Source organism: Pelobates fuscus, chromosome 6 (genome assembly GCF_036172605.1).
Source record: "Pelobates fuscus isolate aPelFus1 chromosome 6, aPelFus1.pri, whole genome shotgun sequence".
Taxonomy (NCBI): domain Eukaryota; kingdom Metazoa; phylum Chordata; class Amphibia; order Anura; family Pelobatidae; genus Pelobates; species Pelobates fuscus.
This window is the reverse complement of record NC_086322.1, coordinates 118,578,848-118,598,882: the sequence shown is the minus strand read 5'-3', so window position 1 is coordinate 118,598,882 and position 20,035 is coordinate 118,578,848. Positions and strand designations below refer to the sequence as shown.

The window sequence follows — 20,035 nt, the reverse complement described above, 5'->3', positions numbered from 1 at the left end:
TTGTACCACACAGTTTGCACCGTTTTCTATCTGAGGTTATTGGTCTATATAGGAAGTTATCTTTTCAAACTAGACAAACGTAATACATCATAGTAATATATTAAAAATAAAAAAAAAAAACTTACCAAATCTGTAAATAATGATGCATGATCATTCCAGTCAGCTTTAATATTCCTCATTTGTGATCTTTGAGAAAGAGGCACACACAGCAAAATGGCCACAGTGAGACAATGCATTCTACATAGATCAGCAACGTCATTCATTGTCAGGGAGATTCTGCCATCCTTCAAGAAATGAATAACAAGCGGTCAATATTTATTAACATAATTCTGTGTGGTTGCTGTCCCAGTCATAATATGAAATTGAACAGGTTTTGTAAGGCGGCAGATTGTGCTCCATTATTGAACATAGGAAATTGACAGAATACAAGGAGGATCCTCAGCAACATACAAGTCAGTGAAATACCAAAGGCAGTATGGGAGATAGAAAGGCCTATCACCAGACCTTTGGGTGGCTGGGTTTAACGCTTAGGACAAAAATTGGGAGTATCAGAATTAAATATAAAATAATTAAGGTCAGGAGAAGGCTCACTAGAAATAGTGAGGATAGCCTATAATAGAGGAAAAGCTAAACTCAGGGCCAGGAATGTAGTCGGATCTGATACACTGGAACATGTGGTAAATGGTAATCAGGAACTGCAGTATGATGCACTCAAGGGCTTCGAGAAACCACAAAGGGGCACTGGTCCAAAGATCACAGGAATTTATATATAGGTCCTTAGGTCATTGGTGCACGTGTACTAAGCCAGGTTAGATGCAAGACCTAACAAAGAGATAGGATTTTCAAAATGATACAGAAAAAATGACAAATCGTTGACAAAAAAGCCCAAAAGAAAATACAAGAGCACTCATTTTCAAATTTTGAACCTTAGGCAAAATATTTGACAAAATATTTGACAAGTTAATTTTAAAAGAACAATTGCATGTAGATACTTTACGTGTAAACATCAAAAATTGCCATTATAAGAATAGGTTTGAAATGCTTAGGTATATTATAGACAAACCTGTATAGGAAAACTTTCCCCATTCTCAGAAAACAATTTCAAGACCAAGGAGCAGGAAACAACAGTGATTATAGTCCTTATGTTTGATCCTTCTTTTAAAATCGTAAATAGGTTGGTAATCATATCTTGTACCTAAACAAAACATACAATGTTAATAAATGAGCTCTTATTTTACAAGAAATGTATATAAGTAAAACAGATATGACTGTAAGGTATTGTCCATATACGAGAAATCCAGTAGCTGTGGTCTAAGTCAGGAAGCATCCCTGGAGGTTTATTAATTAAAAGGTGATTAATGCCTAGGTTTATTGGTTTATTAATTAAAAGGTGATTAATGCCTAGGTTTAGAGGTATAGTTGGGAGTCAAATATCAAAAAAAGTTAGGTGAACTAAGCATTCTCTAATGACAGATTTATTCACTAAACATCAAAGTGTAGCCAGTTAAAAGATCACTCTAGTTGCCCAGATCACTTCATCTACATTTGCAGGTTTTAATCCACATCTAGTGGCTGTTGTAACAGATCGCCTGGCACCCGGACTAGGTACCTCCGTTGACGGATGCTCCTAGTACTTTCCGAGGGCTCCAAGCAATCCACTAGATACCATAACCACCGTAGACCCCATGAACCACCGCAGCTTGGGGTCTCGCCATCTTCCACCCACTCTGGACCAAAGTTCAGGATCCAGCTTCCAGTAGGTAGAGATCCAGAGAGCAGGAACAAGCTCTTACAAGAGCTTAGTGATTATACTCTGGGGAGTATAGAGATTATAGCAATCCCCAATATTTACACTTGCAGGGCTAAGAGTAGTGGGAGTTGACACCCAGACCACTCCAATGAGTAGAAGTGGTCTGGGTGCCTGGAGTGTCCCTTTAAGGAACATAGTTTGAGAGATTATCTGTGTGCAATTTTGAAATAAACGTGAATTTGTTAAATTCAAAGTTATAACCATGCAGTCAATACGTAAACTCATTAAAAAGGACACCAAGCACCAAAACCACTTCATCTAAATGTATAAATGCTTTTCCACCTCCATAATGTTGCAAGATATGGATAGGTGAGCAGTATCAAGGATTCTCAGTGCTGGAAAAAGGTAATTAAAATGCCCACTAGACGTACTTCATCCTAACTGAGTAAAACTCAATCTGGAGATCAAATGCTGTTGATAGCAGCAATTAATTGGAGGAGCGAAGGGTTTGGCCGCACATGCATACCTCCTATCAACTGCTTCTCTTTGAGAAGGAATGGATTGGAGGAGATTGTGGGTGATGTCAGCTTGGATGCTGACATCACTAGAGGTGAAGCTGGAGGTTGCAGGTGTCCCTGCGTTGGAAACAAAGTAAGCAAACTGTACTTAAGGTAAAAAAAAAAAAAAAAAAATGCTGAGGGGGTGGACAGAGAAGAATGATTGTTATTTTCAGGACTACTGGATAATTATGTTGGATGCTTGAGTTTGCTTACATTTTGCTCTTTGGATTTAACTTTGCTACAATTTGAAATTTTGAGTGAATTGTATATTCAAGTTGCTTAGCTGTGACAACAATCATTAACAATATTTAACAGAACACCATGCACATTGTAGTGGCTATGGTGCCAGAAGTGCCCTCTCAGAGTAAGAATTAAAACTATTTGGCACAAATAACTTACCTAGTGCCCACTAAGCCTATAATGCTATTAGGCAGAACATTTTAGGATTTACAGTACCTGTTTTTCCATAGATTGTGGCTTTAAATGTTGAAAGAGCATTAGAGAAGATGTTTTCTGTGAACTTCCAATTATTGCTGGGATAACTGATGCAATCTTCCTAGAATTCTAAGACAATCAACACAGAAAACACAAGATTAATTTCAAAGACAATTTTATTTTGTAATTTATCAATCTGGAATGTAAAATTACATTCTAACTACTGTATTATTTTTTTTCTAAATTTCTCTTTATGGTGATCATTTCAAGTCTTGTGTTTTCCAACAAGAATCCTCTTGAATTGGTGGGGAGGTATTAACTTCAGTGAGTTTTTATTTAGAATTTTACCAAGACATGTATATCTCAGTGTAATACTGTTGGATGCTTGATTTAAATTATAATATCTAAAAATATGTATCACTAATAAAAATATGAAAATTTTTTTTTTTAAATGCCGTAAAATTTGAAAAGCTTGTCCAAAAATATTAAATTGAGGCCTTAGTTCCCTAGGTGCTATGAGGCAAAGGGGCTATCGTTGTAAATATACAAAGTCAAAATTACCATGCTGTAAATTAATTTTCTGCCAAACAGGGTTCTACAATACAATAGGTAGCACTGGTTAGATGTAAGCCTCCATCCACTTACCTAGTCGGACATCTGATGTCGGGATCGTTCGGACCGCCACTCCCACGCCGGGAGAGGCTCCATTCAGTATTCGGGCCACTGGCCGCTATGCGCTCTCCCCTTTTAAGGATGCGTCACATACGTACTGGCGCCATGAGGTCAGAAGAGCTTGACGCACACTTACCTTTTGAGGGCGTGGTGTATGATAATCATGCCCCAATCATAAAAGCCCAGTCTGCCCCTAAAACAGTGCCCTGTTGTGGTTCCTAGTGTCTCCTCAGCGCATTCCTGTATCCTTTTGATAGTTTTGACCCGGCTTGCTCTTGATTCTGATTTACCTGACTGCTTCATTCCTCACTATTGTGCATTTCTGGCTTCCCTTGACCTTGGCTTGTTTCTGACAATTCTTGTAGTTTCTATTTTATCTGTCCAATCTAAGGACCGGCTTAGGGACGGTCTCCAGTTATACTGGTGGTTTTCACCCTGCGTATTGGGCAATACCGACACAGTAGAAAAACAAAGGAAAAATTACAAGCAATTTAAAAAAGCAGCAGCTTCATAGTCACAAATGCCTCAGATCTGAAAGAAAATAAGGTCAAGCACCTATATACAACACTGATCTAGAGATATTAGTATTGAAAACCAATAACAGAGACAGAACCTGTGGTTATGGATATATTGAGAAATATATATCTGGTTGCAGTTGCTCTGTCCTTTTTACCCTGCAATGTAAAACACTGCAGTTTTGTTAAAGGACCACTATAGGCACCTAGACCACTTCAGCTTAATTAAGTGGTCTGGGTGCAAGGTCCAGCTAGGATTAACCCTTTCTGCTGTAAACATAGCAGTTTCTTGAAACTGCTAGGTTTACAGCAGAAAGGGTTAATCCTAGCTGGACCTGGCACCCAGACCATTAGGGTTAATCCAGCCTCTAGTGGCTGTCTCCTTGACAGCCGCTAGAGGCGCTTCCGACTGCGATTTTCACAGTGAGAACACACCAACGTCCATGGGAAAGCATTGTGAATGCTTTCCTATGGATTGGCTGAATGCGTGCGTGGCTCGTGCATGCACATTCAGCCGAGGAGGAGGAGGAGGAGAGTTCCCCACCCGGCACTGGAGAAAGAGGTAAATTTAACCCCTTTCACCCCCTAGAGCTCGGCAGAAGGGGGGCCCTGAGGGTATGTTTTCCTGGCACTTTAGTGGTCCTTTAAGTACATCTCTAGTGCCTGTAAAACCTGGTTATGTGAGGTGGGGTACCACAAGAAAGCACTGAATACAATGCTTTCCTATAGGAAAGATTAAATGTTTGCGTCTTATAGGAGGAGTATTGGATTGGACTATCGCGGGAGGAAAAGGAGAAAAAAAAAAGTGTAGGAAGGAGGAGAATCAAATTAGTGTTTTTTTTTTTTTTAGAAAATGTTGGAGCTCTGTGCTGCACATATGTAATGCACATAGTTGATGCGTACTACATATGTGCACCACAGAGCTCCATAGCTGCAAAGCCCACAGGAATAAACAGTGACCCCGAGTACGACAGTGCTCCCCAGCAACCTGTATTGTTACTGTGCTACAAGAGCAAAACCTCCAGGTACTCTCCCCAAAGCCCATATAGAGAAAACTATTTCCAGTTGCAAAATAAACTATGTATTTGGCATCTCATAATTTACCTTGTTTTCTAAAATAGAATTATTGACCATTTATGGAAATGCAACATCCCTAGCTTCTCACAAGGTACTACACATTTAAAGACTTGATAATCCTGTCACCGCTTATGAGTGTACATTGAAAAAGCATGATGTATTAAGATATTCATATCCCTCAAGTGTTTTTTTCATTTGTATAAATAAGAGTGTGCCTAGCAGTTGGGCATGCAATAGGGTCAAGGTGATGACTTTTTTGCTGCTTAGACAGATAGACAAGCAGATACATAGCTAAAAGGAAGACTAATACATGTTTTCATCTTTCTTAATTTACGTACATAATCTGAACCCAAATTCTAGCTATTCAAGTGTTGCTATAGGTTTAATGTTACTATTTTGTATAATAGGTAATCCCTTGATGTTCTTTATGAATGTCTTAGTATATTCTAATACTTTATGTAAGCGGAGTTTCAGAAGATGCCATATTGGTTTCAAAATAAACTTACCTTTTTCATGAATGTATGGTGACGTATCTGAGAGTCAACGTAGTAGCCATACACTCTCAGGTGGTCATTTTCCTGTCCAGCAGTGAGCACAACATTTGTTTTGTTTCCCAGAGCATTAATGATTACTAGTTGTAAAAATAATGTTTGATGAACATTTATTCCTTCATCAGAAACCATTAAGAAATAGGGGCATTCTTCAAGCAGAAAGTTTTTCCATTCAGTTGATAATATACTTGGAAAGGTATGGACAACGGTATCTGTATTTTCTTTCAAGTGCAGTCTCAGCTGAGTACGCAAGCAAATGAGATCAGATTGGCCCATATACATATGTTCCATATCCTGCAGATAGAAAAAGATTGCAAATAAATACAACATTCTTTCATCAGTTTGTCAAGATATGCCAATACCATGTCTGACACAGTCAGCAAAAGTAAGAAAAATTGGTATGGTCAACATTTTCAACCCAATGGCTAGTCTGCTCAACCATTCCCCCTATCAATCCCCTCCCCACCCCTTGCCACTCCTAGCCATACATTTCTTTAAATAACTGTTTCTCTACTCTTTAGGGTCATTTTACATCCACCCCTGCAACAAGCCCATTTAATTTGAAGACTGCAGCTTAAACAGAGAGCTTTTGCCTCTTGTACTTAGTAATTGAGGCAGGGATCAGCACCTCACAGAAGTCACTGTTCTAAAATAGTTTGCCTAACTACAGATGGGGGCAACTGGCCACTAATTTCAACAATATCAATACAGGAAATGGTTGTGGTGCTTGCATGGATGTCCGCAGGGGGGGGGGAAACTTGCCCCCTCCTGGATTTTTCAGCTTGTTCTGCTTTTTTCCATATGAGATTGAAAATACAGTGCAATACTGGCGCTGGCCAGTAAGTTGTGCTGTGTATGGAGAGAGACGGGTATAGGAAGCTACATATTATCCCAGCTTCTCTCTCCTGACTGAATCCGCAGAGGAGCAGCACATGCAGCCCGAGACAGCCTACAGATCAGGTAAGTGAGGCATCGGGGGGGGGGGGGGGGGCAGAGAGCACCTACAGATCAGGGAAGTGAGGCGTGGGGGGGGCAGAGAGCGCCTACAGATCAGGGAAGTGAGGCGTGGGGGGGCAGAGAGCACCTACAGATCAGGGAAGTGAGGTGTGGGGGGGGCAGAGAGCACCTACAGATCAGGGAAGTGAGGCGTGGGGGGGGGGCAGAGAGCACCTACAGATCAGGGAAGTGAGGCGTGGGGGGGGCAGGGCACCTACAGATCAGGGAAGTGAGGCGTGGGGGGGGCAGGGCACCTACAGATCAGGGAAGTGAGGCGTGGGGGGGGGCAGGGCACCTACAGATCAGGGAAGTGAGGCGTGGGGGGGGCAGGGCACCTACAGATCAGGGAAGTGAGGCGTGGGGGGGCAGGGCACCTACAGATCAGGGAAGTGAGGCGTGGGGGGGGGCGCAGAGAGCACCTACAGATCAGGGAAGTGAGGCGTGGGGGGGGCAGAGAGCACTTGGCTTAGAGCGTCAATTGACCACTCTAGCCAATCTGCAGCACCCATGTCTGACGTCAATCTGCACTTCCTGATACTCTGTTTCAGAAGCCAAATACCACTGAGCAACCTGGAGATCTGGAGCAAGCCTTTGGGGTTAAGCCATTTGAGAGCGGTTTAACCCCTCAAAATAAGCACCCGGGGGCTTCCTGGCATCATAGCATTTTCATTTAGATTAAGGTATGGTGACCAGAATGTGCCTTTAATTTGCTTAAGAGAACATTATAGTGTCAGGAATACAAACATGTATTCCTGACACCATAGTTGTGAAAACGCTATTCACCCTGGCTTTATGTGATAAGGACTATGCCCTTTCCCTTTCATGACATTGTCAAAAAGGGACCAGGCATGGATGTCATTACCGTTATGCCTCCCCCCTGAAAAATTCCTGCGGATGCCCATGGGTGTGCCTTTTTTTTTTTTTAAATTCTCTTATTGAGAGTGCTAATTGCGGTAAAGAATGGAATGGAAATGCATGAATAAAAGATAACATACAATGTTTTGGTCATTTTCAAGATTATACATAAATTCCTGCTACATCTGCCTCGTTTTTTAATTATAAAAAACATTTGACTAACATGACAGATGGAACTAAGCCGATATTCTGTTTTTAGGCAAGACATGTCGCTGTGTAAAAATCTGTTGTTGCATGGTTACATTCAAACTAGGCAAACCTGCTATCATCGCTGGGTTAAAAAACCCACAGTTTCTTGTACATGAGTGAGGGTAAATGCATGCTCGGTCTATGGTCATATTAGGCGTAATTAGTGTGCAATATAGACCAGCCTAGGGCTGTAGTGGTAGTCTTGCATTTTATATCTTGTTACTACTGGAGTAGCTAAACTTGCCGGAGTGGTGATGGTGCAGCTTAAATGGCCCTTTGTACATCATCTGATGCTAAGGGTAGTAAGTAAGAGGGCAGTGTGAAATACACCTCTGATTGGGTTACCCACAACCAAGGGGGTGGGGGAGGGGAGATACAATGTATCCAGCCTTTGGTTATTGGCCTTATAAGAACATAAGGGCATAACAGAAAAAAAAAATAAAAAAAACTTTGGCACAACTGTGTAGGCGACTGTCTGCTGTTTTGGTTTGCCAGTAGATCGTATGCTCACTCCTTTCAAGTTTCTGGCGCCCTGGAGGTGGCAGCTCTCTGTGTGAATGTGGCTGGGTTGGAGAGGTCCCAGGAGCTGGTCGGCACTTCCGTAGATGTGCTCACGTTCTGATCTCCCATGCCCAGTGATGTTAGGAAGGTGGGTATGTCTGCCCCAGATTCTAGTGTCTGAGCAGTCCTGTTATATGTCGCCAGCAAAGTTCCAGGGGGACCCCATCTGTAGGCCACTCCAGCGGTTCTTAGTTGAGAGGTGACCTGAGCGAGGGATTTCTGCCAAAGTAGTGTGGCTCTTTTGAGGTCCTGAAAGAAGGTTAGGGATGCACCTTCAAAAAGGGCAATGGAGTTTTGCCTTTTAGGGCCAGCATAATGTAGGCCTTATCTTGAGAGGAGGTGCATCAGAGTATGACGTCCTGTATCTGGTCAGGTTGAGCCTTGGGTAAGCCTGTTATGCGATAGACCCCATCGATGGACAGCTTTTTGGCAACTGGATGAGGTAGTATAGTTGTCAGCAGCCTTTGGGTGTAGTGTGGCAGCTCTTCAGTCGAGATATTAGTGGGGACTCCTCTGTTCTTAACATGATTACTGCGCTATCTTCGAAGGCTGTCATTCTGAGTGACAGAGCCGACTGGTGAACTTGTAGTTGCGTGAAAGTGTCAATTGTGGCCATGTCTGAGCGAATTTCAAGAATGTCCTTTTCAGACGTTTTCAACCGGCCTGTAACTTCCTAAATGTCAGCATTAATGTGAGTCAGGTCTGTGGCCCAGAGGTTGTGTATGTCTTCTAGCAGCACCTTTAAGTACTTCTTTGTTGTGGAAGCAGTGCCGTCGTAAGGCTCTGGGGATGGAGTCTGTCAGGGCTGAGGGTCGTGTGAGGCCCTTGCCTCTTCACTCCCCCCTATGGCATCCTGGTGTGAAGCGCGCAGGGTCTCCACGGGAGACTGTTTTGGCTGTGTAGGTCTCTGCAGCAAGTCTCTGCACTCCGCCGCTGTGTTTGGTTTCTGGGAGCGGCATCCCATATTTGAGTTGGTTGCAAGCTCCACCCCCTGGGGTGTGCCTTTTATACACCTGCCAAATTACACTGCCTGCATTCGGGAGACAAAACGGATGCCATTCACTAGAGCCCCCCAGAAAAAGCACTTGAGTAAATTTGTTCCTTTGAAGTTAATGAGCCAGGAGGGTGGTCGGTAGATATAAAAAAAATGGAAAAGTCCATGTTCGTGAGCCAAACAAGGGTGGTATGGGCAAGATAACTTCTTAACAGTGTAAAGTCCATCCTTTGTGTGTTAGAACATAAACTAGTCTAAAACATAATGACATGGTCCGCCACAGCTATCTCTGGATCGGTTTTCCTATTTATTATGTATAAATTATTTGCAAAGGGATTAAGGTCACCTCATTCAAAAAAATTAGGAGAAATTGATTTTCTACTGGCTTTCATAGCAGGACCGTCTTTACCATTCAAGGCACTGGCAAATATATGAGGGGTTCCTTTCTCCTGATGAACCAACTTCATGATGAAATATGTCCAAGTACACGTAAAATAGCATTTTTATATTGTCTAGGTATACAAGTCCCTATGTTGTCTTATGATATATTTTGACTGCATTGGACTTTCCATTAAATTCCAGCACAGACAGCCAATGTAAGTACTTCATTAAGATTCTATCTGTATGAAATACTGAAATTTTGTAGTATGGTGCTAGTGCCACTTTAAAAGAGTCACCCTTTAATAATTGTTTTTAACCTTCATTCTTTTGTTCACTAATACAATCTGTTTAACCCCTTAAGGACCAAACTTCTGGAATAAAAGGGAATCATGACGTGTCAGACACGTCATGTGTCCTTAAGGGGTTAAAGGGACACTCCACTAACCAAATACAAAAAGAATAAAAACACTGTTTAGTAGATAGATATACTCCAATAAATACATGCGCTTTTTATTGGGGATATATCTAAAAACAGCTTGCAAAACCAGCAGATCTCAAATCTACAGTCTTTCATGTACACACTCGGCATGCATACAAACATTACATACATTACACAAAACGTACAATCTGCATCCACTATACACACACACTGCATCCATGACACTCCTACATCCACCACACACACACCTCATCCTCGGGGCTGGCCCTGATGGCGGCCCTAATGGTGTGTATTTCTTCACATTTAAATCTCACTAATGTTTTTTTTTTTTTGTTTTTTTAAACTAAAAGTTTCACAGTTTCCTGCAACATGACCCTATACCTTAAGTAATGTTTCCCATTTTCACAAAGCAATTTCCTTATTACATATATTCTAAGTGTATGCACAGCCCAGCAAATGGCAAATACATGTGAGCTAAGCTGCTGACATAACTCCACTTCAAAGTGGATCACAGTTCTTTTACTTTCCCTTTAGCTCATGCTATAGAAAGCTGCAAAGCCTTTTATTTATTTATTTTTTAGCAAAACGTAAGGGATTTGGACAAAGAAAAAAATGCAGCATTATTGCACTTAAAGGACCACTCTAGTGCCAGGAAAGCATACTCGTTTTCCTGGCACTAGAGTGCCCTGAGGGTGCCCCCACCCTCAGGGACCCCCTCCCGCCCGGCTCTGGAAAGGGGAAAAGGGTTAAAACTTACCTTTTTCCAGCGCTGGGCGGGGAGCTCTCCTCCTCCTCTCCGCCTCCGTTCCTCCCCGTCGGCTGAATGCGCACGCGCGGCAAGAGCTGCGCGCGCATTCAGCAGGTCGCATAGGAAAGCATTTACAATGCTTTCCTATGGACGCTTGCGTGCTCTCACTGTGATTTTCACAGTGAGAATCACGCAAGCGCCTCTAGCGGCTGTCAGTGAGACAGCCACTAGAGGAAATAGGGGAAGGCTTAACTAATTGATAAACATAGCAGTTTCTCTGAAACTGCTATGTTTATAAAAAAAATTAGTTAACCCTAGCTGGACCTGGCACCCAGACCACTTCATTAAGCTGAAGTGGTCTGGGTGCCTAGAGTGGTCCTTTAAGTTATGTTGACGAGCAGTGTTCCTTTAAGTTAGCGAATATAAAAACAGTTTGTGAAAAATGCTACGCTGAACTGAAAGTTTATGCTGGTTCAGGGTCCGCCCACGCTCCTCCCCCGTCGACAACATCCTATGAGGATTTCAGCGACGCTGGAGGTCCTCACATAGCGGAAGTGCCCTCTAGTGGCTGTCTAGTAGACAGCCACTGGAGGAGTTAACCTTGCAAGATAAATATAGCAGTTTATGAAAACTGCAATATTTACAGTTGCAGGGTTAAGGGTAGTGGGAGTTGGCACCCAGACCACGCCAATGTGCAGAAGTGGTCTGGGTGCCTGGAGTGTCCCTTTAACATCTGAGGAAAGGGTTAATTATTTCTCATTACTTAAAAAGGTAGGCAGACAATGCAATAGTAAAAACCAAAAGGAGAAATAAAAAAAAAAAAAAAATAATTGTTACCTGCGCTCTCTCCTTAATCCCTATGTATATTTAAACAAATGGAGGTCATTTATGCCTAGTTTCCACTGAGCGGATCGGTTCGGGTTGGTACAGTTTGGAAGGTTTAGAATGGACCAGCCCATTCTGGTGAGCGTTTCCACTGCAAGTCAGACCTTCACGGCCATGCTGGGTTTAGAAAAAATGATCTTACTGTCCTCCAATCAATGGATTGTATAGTAGTTCCACCCTAACCGAACCATTCCCTTTTCTATGGCCCTACATCTGAAGCAGGACCCTGAATGGATTGGTACGGTTCGCTTGTATGGACCACTTTCATAATGGAAACACCCAAAATAGCGAACCGTACCGAACCGATCCGCTCACTGGAAACGAGGCATTAGATACTCCAGTGGCCACTGGAGGGAATGCCTGCCTGCCAACGTCCTACTCTGACAATTCTCCTTGCTTCCTTGAGCTTCTGGCAAAAATATCTCCAATGAGACAGAAAGGGGTATTTTTTTATATACACCCCTACATACTTCTTAACCCTTAATAGGGAACACATAGGATGGGCGGCAGCATTGTAACCTAGCTGTGTGATACAAAAAGTGTATACAATTACAAAGAGAAAAAGTCCTGCGCTCACTCGCATCACTCCTGGGCGGTTTTAAATATACATAGGGATTATGGAGAGAGCGCAGGTAACTTTTTCTTTGGTTTTTACTATGTGTATTATTAGCTGATGTGTACTGTGGTCATTGCTGCCGCCCAAGAGTGATGGGAGTGAGCGCAGGACTTCTCTTTGTAGACAATATAATAGAGCAGCAGGAAACACTAGCAGAATGCTTGGTTGTATAGAGAGGAATTAGCAGTAGAAAGAAGGAAGTGCTCATGCCATTGTACAGAACACTGGTGAGACCTCACTTGGAGTATTGTACGCAGTACTGGAGACCGTATCTCCAGAAGGATATTGATATTTTAGAGAGAGTTCAGAGAAGGGCTACTAAACTGGTTCATGGATTGCAGGATAAAACTTACAAGGAAAGGTTAAAGGAACTTAACATGTATAGCTTGGTGGAAAGACGAGACAAGGGGGATATGATAGAAACATTTAAATACATAAAGGGAATCAACACAGTAAAGGAGGAGACTATATTTAAAAGAAGAAAAACTACCACAACAAGAGGACATAGTCTTACATTAGAAGGGCAAAGGTTTAAAAATATCAGTATTACTTTACTGAGAAGTTAGTGGATGCATGGATTAGCCTTAGTTTAAGAATGCATGGGATAGGAACAAGGGGCAGTCTAGAAGGGCCAAATGCCATCACATTCTATATTTTTAGGTTTACAATGTTTTAATAAAAAAAAAAAAAAAATGTACCAACCTCAAAGAAAATAACCACATATATGGCCCCCTTGTTTTTCATGTTTAGTAAAAAACGCTCTAGCAGGAAAAAGAAATGCAAATCTTGCCCTTTTTTCAAAGTTTCATCTTTAACACAAGTGATCAGCAAAGAATCCCCATCAATCAAAAAGAACTCTGATTCAACATAATCATTTAGAAGACTGGCATATCTGCAAGAGAAAAATATATATATATATATGTAATAAGTCTCTCAAAGTAGTTTAACTATAGCAGGTCACTGTAATTTACATATATACTTTTCCCACATATAAATTGTATTTAAGCCTGGAATTGAATGGCTTAAATTCATGTTTAATGGAGATCATAATAATGAAGATGGACAAAAAAAAAAAAAAGTGCACAAGTATTCATTTAATTTGAGACACTGCTGTATGAATCATGGTATAAACAAAATATAACCTGAGTTAAACAGGATCCAAATAAAATATTACATTAAAATAATATTTACGGGGGGGCGTGCCGGACCGCCGAGCTGGACGGTCGCACTCAACACCAGCTCCTGCAAACTAGGCCCAGATTGGCACCAAAACTGCACTTTTAGGCAGAAAACCGTCCAGCACCGGTGGCCCTCAGCGGGCAGAGAGCCCTGGATCTAGGGAGAGGCTGGCCAAACAGGCTTCAGTCCCCAGGAGGGGGGTTCCTCATCGGCACCTCAAGGCCTACTCAGGCGGTGAGAGGGGTAGACGGCCGCTGCCCCACTGACTGCCGATCAGCGCTCAGCCATGAGTCGGACCTGCGGGGAACTGGGCCCAAACCCCCCCCCCCCCCCTGGACCGGGGGGGTGATCCCGGTCCACACCCTCAAGATCCAAGCACAGTAACTGGGCCGCAAAGACCCGCAACCCAAGCACTACAATCAAAATGGCAGAGGCCATGTGCGATGGCACAAAGCCTGCATACACCATCGAACCCAAAATATGTTACTCACCTCCGCTATTGGTGGAATCTAGGAGGCCTTCTTCCTCCTCCGGGCACAGTACGGGACGACGCACTGAGCCGCCGGCTGCCCGCAACCGCTCAGCCTACTGCTCGCACCCATGTCGACCGCCGGAAAAGCGAGACCTCAGCTCTCACCCCAGCCTGGCGCAAACCGAATGGCGAGAAGCAGAGGGGTCGGTACCTGCCGCATACCTTCACACTGGACTATCCCCTGAAGCATACCAGCGGCATCGGACCTGAGTTGCAAACCTTAACTGGACTCACCGTTTCCAGCGACGTCCTCAAGGCACTCCATACCATCACAGAGGCACACACAACAAGTGTCATGCAGCTTATGGGATATCACTTACAGCAAATGAGCGAGGTATCTCTACCGATCCCGGCAGCCATCTTTGTTCTCTGTTCCTGCTCTCGCCTATCCACCTCTCCAACATGGACATAAGCACCTGTTTAGCAGTTAGCCCGACTCCAGTGGTCTCTGTTATATAATATGTCTGTCTAACATGTAACCTAACGTATGATAAGTACCTGTCCCAATCGAGTACAGCCTTGCATGTAATCTACCATACGCTACTCAATGCACCAGTTGCAGTTAATCTTAACATTTCGCTAATCTTTAAGCTTACACTCAACGCTGCAGTCAGCGCACCAGTTGAATGTATCGTTTGAATAATAATTTTAAAAATGTGCCGTTATCTCAAAGCCACAAATGTGACCTTCTATGTTCTTGCTTTACTTACTAATGCTGTTGTGGCATTGTAAGATGTTATGTTATTCCATGCACACAGAAAATAAAGAATTTAAAAAAAAAATATATATATACTCCTAAAATGCTCCAAATTGTGTTAATGAGGATATCTAAAATAAACACGACATTAAGAGATCCAACAACATGAGACCACGAGAGGATGATAGCCTATGATATAATCAGGGGTTCCACAGCTCTATGAGCCTGGGCAGGCCAAATAATATTCTAACAAATGAGGCTCTGCCAACAGGTTGAGCAATTCTGTTGCAATCAAGCCTCTCTCCCATCCTAGGAGACATTCATGAGTTTAATTTGTTTCATTTACGAGAGGGGATCTTTTTCTGTCCACTCTTGAATTAGTAATTAAACTGCCCCCTTCCTTTTCCATCAGCAGGCTAAAGCACTGTCTACTACATTAGCCTGCCATTTCAGCCATCCCACCAATAAGAGATCTGCCGATTTGTGGCCATGTAATGACAAAGGCTATTTGAGCTTTAGATCCGGCCCACTTACTTTTTATCAATGTTGTGTGAAGTAAATAGAGAAGCCTAACAGATGGTTTAAAAGGTTTCTCCAAGAGCCATAACTATGTCAGTCATTTGAAGAGGTTGTGGTGCTTGCAGTCAGTATGTGCAGTTTCTTGCTACGAAACACTGCACATACAGAAGTCAACCCTGGATAGGATCGTTCTGTGTAAAATTGACATCTGATGCCAACATGCACAGCTTGCTGCAACAGACAGCCAATCACACCCTGGTAGTGATGTCCCGAACGGTTCGCTGGCGCATAGTTCCTGGCGAACATAGCGTGTTCGCCACGGACGGCGAACATATGCGATGTTCGGTCCACCCCCTATTCATCATCATTGAGTAAACTTTGACCCTGTACCTCAAAGTCAGCAGACACATTCCAGCCGATCAGCAGCAGACCCTCCCTCCCAGACCGCATACAATTTAGATTAATTCGGAAGCTGCACTTTTTTTTTTGTTTATTATACATTATCCCCCCCACAGCCAGTAACCTGTGTTTATCATACATTATCCCCCCAATAGCCAGTAACCTGTGTTTATTATACATTATCCCCCAATAGCCAGTAACCTGTGTTTATTATACATTATACCCCATAGTCATTTATCGTTACCTAGGCAGCATGATGTCTTAGGCCGGCCCAGAGAGTGAGTGAGTGAATAATATAATATATATGTTCAGAAACATATTAGTAATATATGTAAATTGGGTTCATGTAAAGAGAGTGAAAAGGTATTAAAGAAAAACACACTTATTGCATCAAATTTACAAAGCCAAACTTTTTAAAGCTTTCCTCATTTCTTTCTCGGGATGAGGAATATATCGGTTGTAGACTGAGGATTTCCATCTGCCCAATCTTTTAATAATATGCACTGGAGTGTCAGTGTTGAAGGAGACCGAAGCTGCCCCTATTCTAAATGAAAGACCCGAGACATGGATACAACCCAATCTTAGGAGTAGTGTTCTGATGTAGAAGATTAATTTAGCCGTATTCAGAGGGATTCAGTGAGAGTAGTGGTGAAATGTGTGTGGCATGACTGAGTGTGGGTAAGTAAGAATCAAGTATTTTAACTGGGCACTAGTTCTAGGTGGGATAAAGTGGTATAGCGGATGGATGAGTAGTTTGGTTCGTTTTAGAGGTTTGTAGAGAAAGTATACAGTGATCATGATTTTTAGCGATATCCAATATTTTTAAAGGTGGTCCCAGTGCCACCACTCATATCTGGTGTCACACCAGTGCAACTCATATCTGGTGTAACAGTAGTGTACATTTAAAAAAATAAATAAATAAATAAATAAATAAATAAATACAGGGGGCTTGTTGTCACCTTTCGGGGACCCTTGGTGTTGTACGTGGCTGGGTGGAGGAAGAGACCTTCAATGACATCAGTGAGGACAAGGAACGGGACATAGCTAGCTTGGTATCCAACCTTGTGCAAATAGGGAGTTTGCGGTTGTGCAAATGGACTGTTTGCGGTGCGTTAAACGGGGAGTTTGGTCTGTCACTGAAGCAGGCGTAACCCTTACACTACCTGATCGATACAACATCATACCTGATGTTTTAAAGCACGTTATTCCAAACAATTTAGGGATGTTAGGTGATTTATGCCCTTTATGGATTAAAACCAGACTCTGCATCAACTATGTAATTTTCCATGGGAGTTTTGCCATGGATCCCCCTCCGGCATGCCACAGTCCAGGTGTTAGTTCCCTTGAAACAACTTTTCCATCACTATTGTGGCCAGAAAGAGTCCCTATGGGTTTTATTGAAGTCTATGGCGGTTCACGAACATTTGCGGAAGTTCGCGTTCACCATTCGTGAACGGAAAATTTCATGTTCGCGACATCACTACACCCTGGCCCCCCTTTGTGTCTCCCCTGTCTTCTCCTTAGCTCCTTCTCGCTTCAGCAAAAAGTAGATCAGGATGAGAGCGTCTCATCGCAGAAAAATAAAATAAAAAATAAAAAACACGTTTATGCATTGTTTCATTTATTTGTGGGCGGGGGAGGAAAATGGTGGACGACCACAGAACTGGTTACTACATTTCAAAATCAAAGTTTTATGAAAACACAGATTTTTGGTTGGAGTAACCCTTTAAGCTAGTCTGGGAATGAAGGGAAACTAGGAAGGAACATTTTACTTGGATAGTGATGGACACCCATGTGGGGCATATTATTTAATTTGTGCCCAGGGTATAAACATCTCCTTTTCCTGTGTTAGGTTAGAGGGACATGTATTAGGGTTAAGAGGCTAAGGATTTCGAGAGAGGGCATGATTTGTTTATTAAGAACTTTTTGGGTATGTATGTAATCTGTGTCCATGATACAGACAATTACCATGTAAATATATTTTTAGTATGGCTTACTTAATGGTCAGCTATACCAAATTTGTTAGGTCATGGCCACAGCAGATTTGCAGCTCTAGCAGTAGCAAACCACATCTGGAAATGTATTGTGTGAGTAAGATGCTATATTATACCAGAATGTCAAAAGTTAGCATGCCATCTTTGGATGTGAGTGGAAGTTGAGAAGTGGTGGGTCAGTATCAAAATACTTTCACATGGTGTTCCTGCAAAGGTTAAATAGTAAAATCCCTCTTCCATCTGGCCATATATATGGAGGAGGAAACCCTGTTACGTGAGAAAGATGCCGTGGTCAGGAATAGGTTTATAAAACAAGAAGTCTCAAATGGTGTGAGAAGGTGAATTTTAGTCAAGAGGGCTTATTTGACAAGGCAGACCTAGTGAATTAGAGGGTTTCACTATAGGTAAGGATTAAATAAAATATATGATTCTCAGAAGTGTGCTCATTTGTACAATGATACTCCTCCCCATCCACATAATATGTGCTGGATGGGGGAGACAGATCTTTTGTGATCATACATTGGAACTGTAAAGGCAGGGGTGTATATTTTAGCAGGAAAAAAAAAAAAACATTTAATTCTTTAGAAATCTTTTGATTTTATCAGAGTTTAGACTCTGCGCAAATAGTTCTATTTGTATCACATTATAAAGCATGCTCTTTTGTGTAACATATAGATTATCAGAAGTACATACATCTCCATGAATATTGTAAATACTCACATGGCTTTTGAAAGTTGGGATGTGACAAACTCATGCATCTTACCAAGGAATCCTTTATTTTTCTTCACTTCTACAGGAAATATATACAAGAAGTGTATTTGCATACATCAAAAAGAAAAAAGTAAGCACCTCCATAATCACAGTTTACAGATGCACATAGTTTGAAAATAATTTTTTTTAAAAAATGAATGGGTACTCTAAGCACAAAAAGGACTTATAGGACTACTATAACAAACCACTATAACAAACTCGTTTTCCTGGCACTATATGGTCTTTAGGTCCCCCCCCCCCTCCTGGCTTTAAGGGGGGGGGGGGGGGGGGAGGTTAAAACACTTACCTCACCCTTCGACTGAATGCGCATGCGCGGCAAGAGCCACGCGCGCAGTCAGTCCATAGGAAGCCTGTTAATGAGAGCCACTAGAGGCTGGATTAACCCATATGTAAACATAGCAGTTTCAGAGAAAGTGCTATGTTTACAGCTGCAGGGTTAACCCTAGATTGACCTGGCACCCAGGCCACTTCATTGAGCTGAAGTGGTCTGGGTGCCTATAGTGGTTCTTTAAGGAAGCAGTGTTGGTGCATGACCCGGCAGTGTCACTGCTCAATTTTTTGCTATTTAGGAGATAAATCGCTTTGGTTACATAGCCCTAGGCACAGATGCCTTGGTTGAGAATTACACAGCCTTCTTAAAACACATCCTGAAAAGGATTCTGTTTTTATAACTTCCCTTCTAACACATGGTCTTTAAAATTTCTTATCTCCTGCTCTGTTCATTGCATGTTAGAGCCTGCAAAGGCCTCCTGTTTGTGAGTAAAGATTAATCAAAAGAGGATTCAAATGCCCAAATAAATAAAAAATAAAATAAAAAAATAAAAAAAAGTTTTAGTAGACATACCACAAATGAACTTGCATGTATTTAATTATGCATTTATTTTTTTTAATTGGGGTATAAATAAAACCGTTGGCAAAAGCTGCAGATCTCTTTGCAAGCCTTCCCCTTCTTTCCGCCTGAAATGAGTTTAATAAAAAACACCTTACAAAAAAAACAGAAGAAGATCTAATGTCTGAAGCCTCTGCAAGGCCTCTCCTAACCATGCCAGTGGCACAAACTAAAGTAGAGTGAGCCCTGGAGCAAGATTTTTTTGGGGGCACCCTCTATTGCAAAGGTGGTCATAAAGTAGAACCCCATCTGTTGTACAACTCCAACAATGCTTTAACAGCTGGGGCTCTACCATTTCCCATGCTTGCAAGGTTGTATTAAGCATTGAGGAGAGTTTTTGTGTTTGAATTTAAAGGGACACTCCAGGCACCCAGACCACTTCTGCACCCAGACCTAACCCTGCAACTGTAATTATTGCAGTTTTTTTTTTTTATAAACTGCAGTAATTACCTTGCAGGGTTAACTCCACCTCTAGTGGCGGTCTACTAGACAGCCACTAGAGGTCACTTCCTCCTTCATAGCACATATTATCTGTGCTAGAGCGTCGCTGGACGTCCTCACGCTGTGTGAGGACCTCCAGCGTCGCTCATTTCCCCATAGGAAAGCATTGAAATTATTTTTCAATGCTTTCCTATAGGGAGACATAATGCGCATGCGTGGCATTGCCGCACATGCGCATTAGCTCTCCTCGGCCGGTGGGCAGGATCAGTCTCACCCACCGGTCACACAATGAAGAGGAGGAGCGGCGCGGAGGAGGAGACAGCGGCGAGG

General features: G+C 42.3%; 1 protein-coding gene across 1 annotated transcript in view; it reads right to left on the bottom strand.

The window, feature by feature from the left end:
* Positions 1-18,362, bottom strand: part of LOC134614424 (probable ATP-dependent RNA helicase DDX60) — a 157,556-nt gene extending 139,194 nt beyond the window's left edge. Inside the window, exons 1-6 of the mRNA XM_063458195.1 lie at positions 18,325-18,362; positions 12,987-13,176; positions 5,516-5,854; positions 2,767-2,874; positions 1,064-1,195; positions 126-284 (exon numbers count right to left, since the gene is read on the bottom strand). Coding sequence (XP_063314265.1) covers positions 126-284; positions 1,064-1,195; positions 2,767-2,874; positions 5,516-5,854; positions 12,987-13,176; positions 18,325-18,362 — 966 coding nt within the window. The remainder of the gene's footprint in view (positions 1-125; positions 285-1,063; positions 1,196-2,766; positions 2,875-5,515; positions 5,855-12,986; positions 13,177-18,324) is intronic.
* Positions 18,363-20,035: the final 1,673 nt, after the last annotated feature.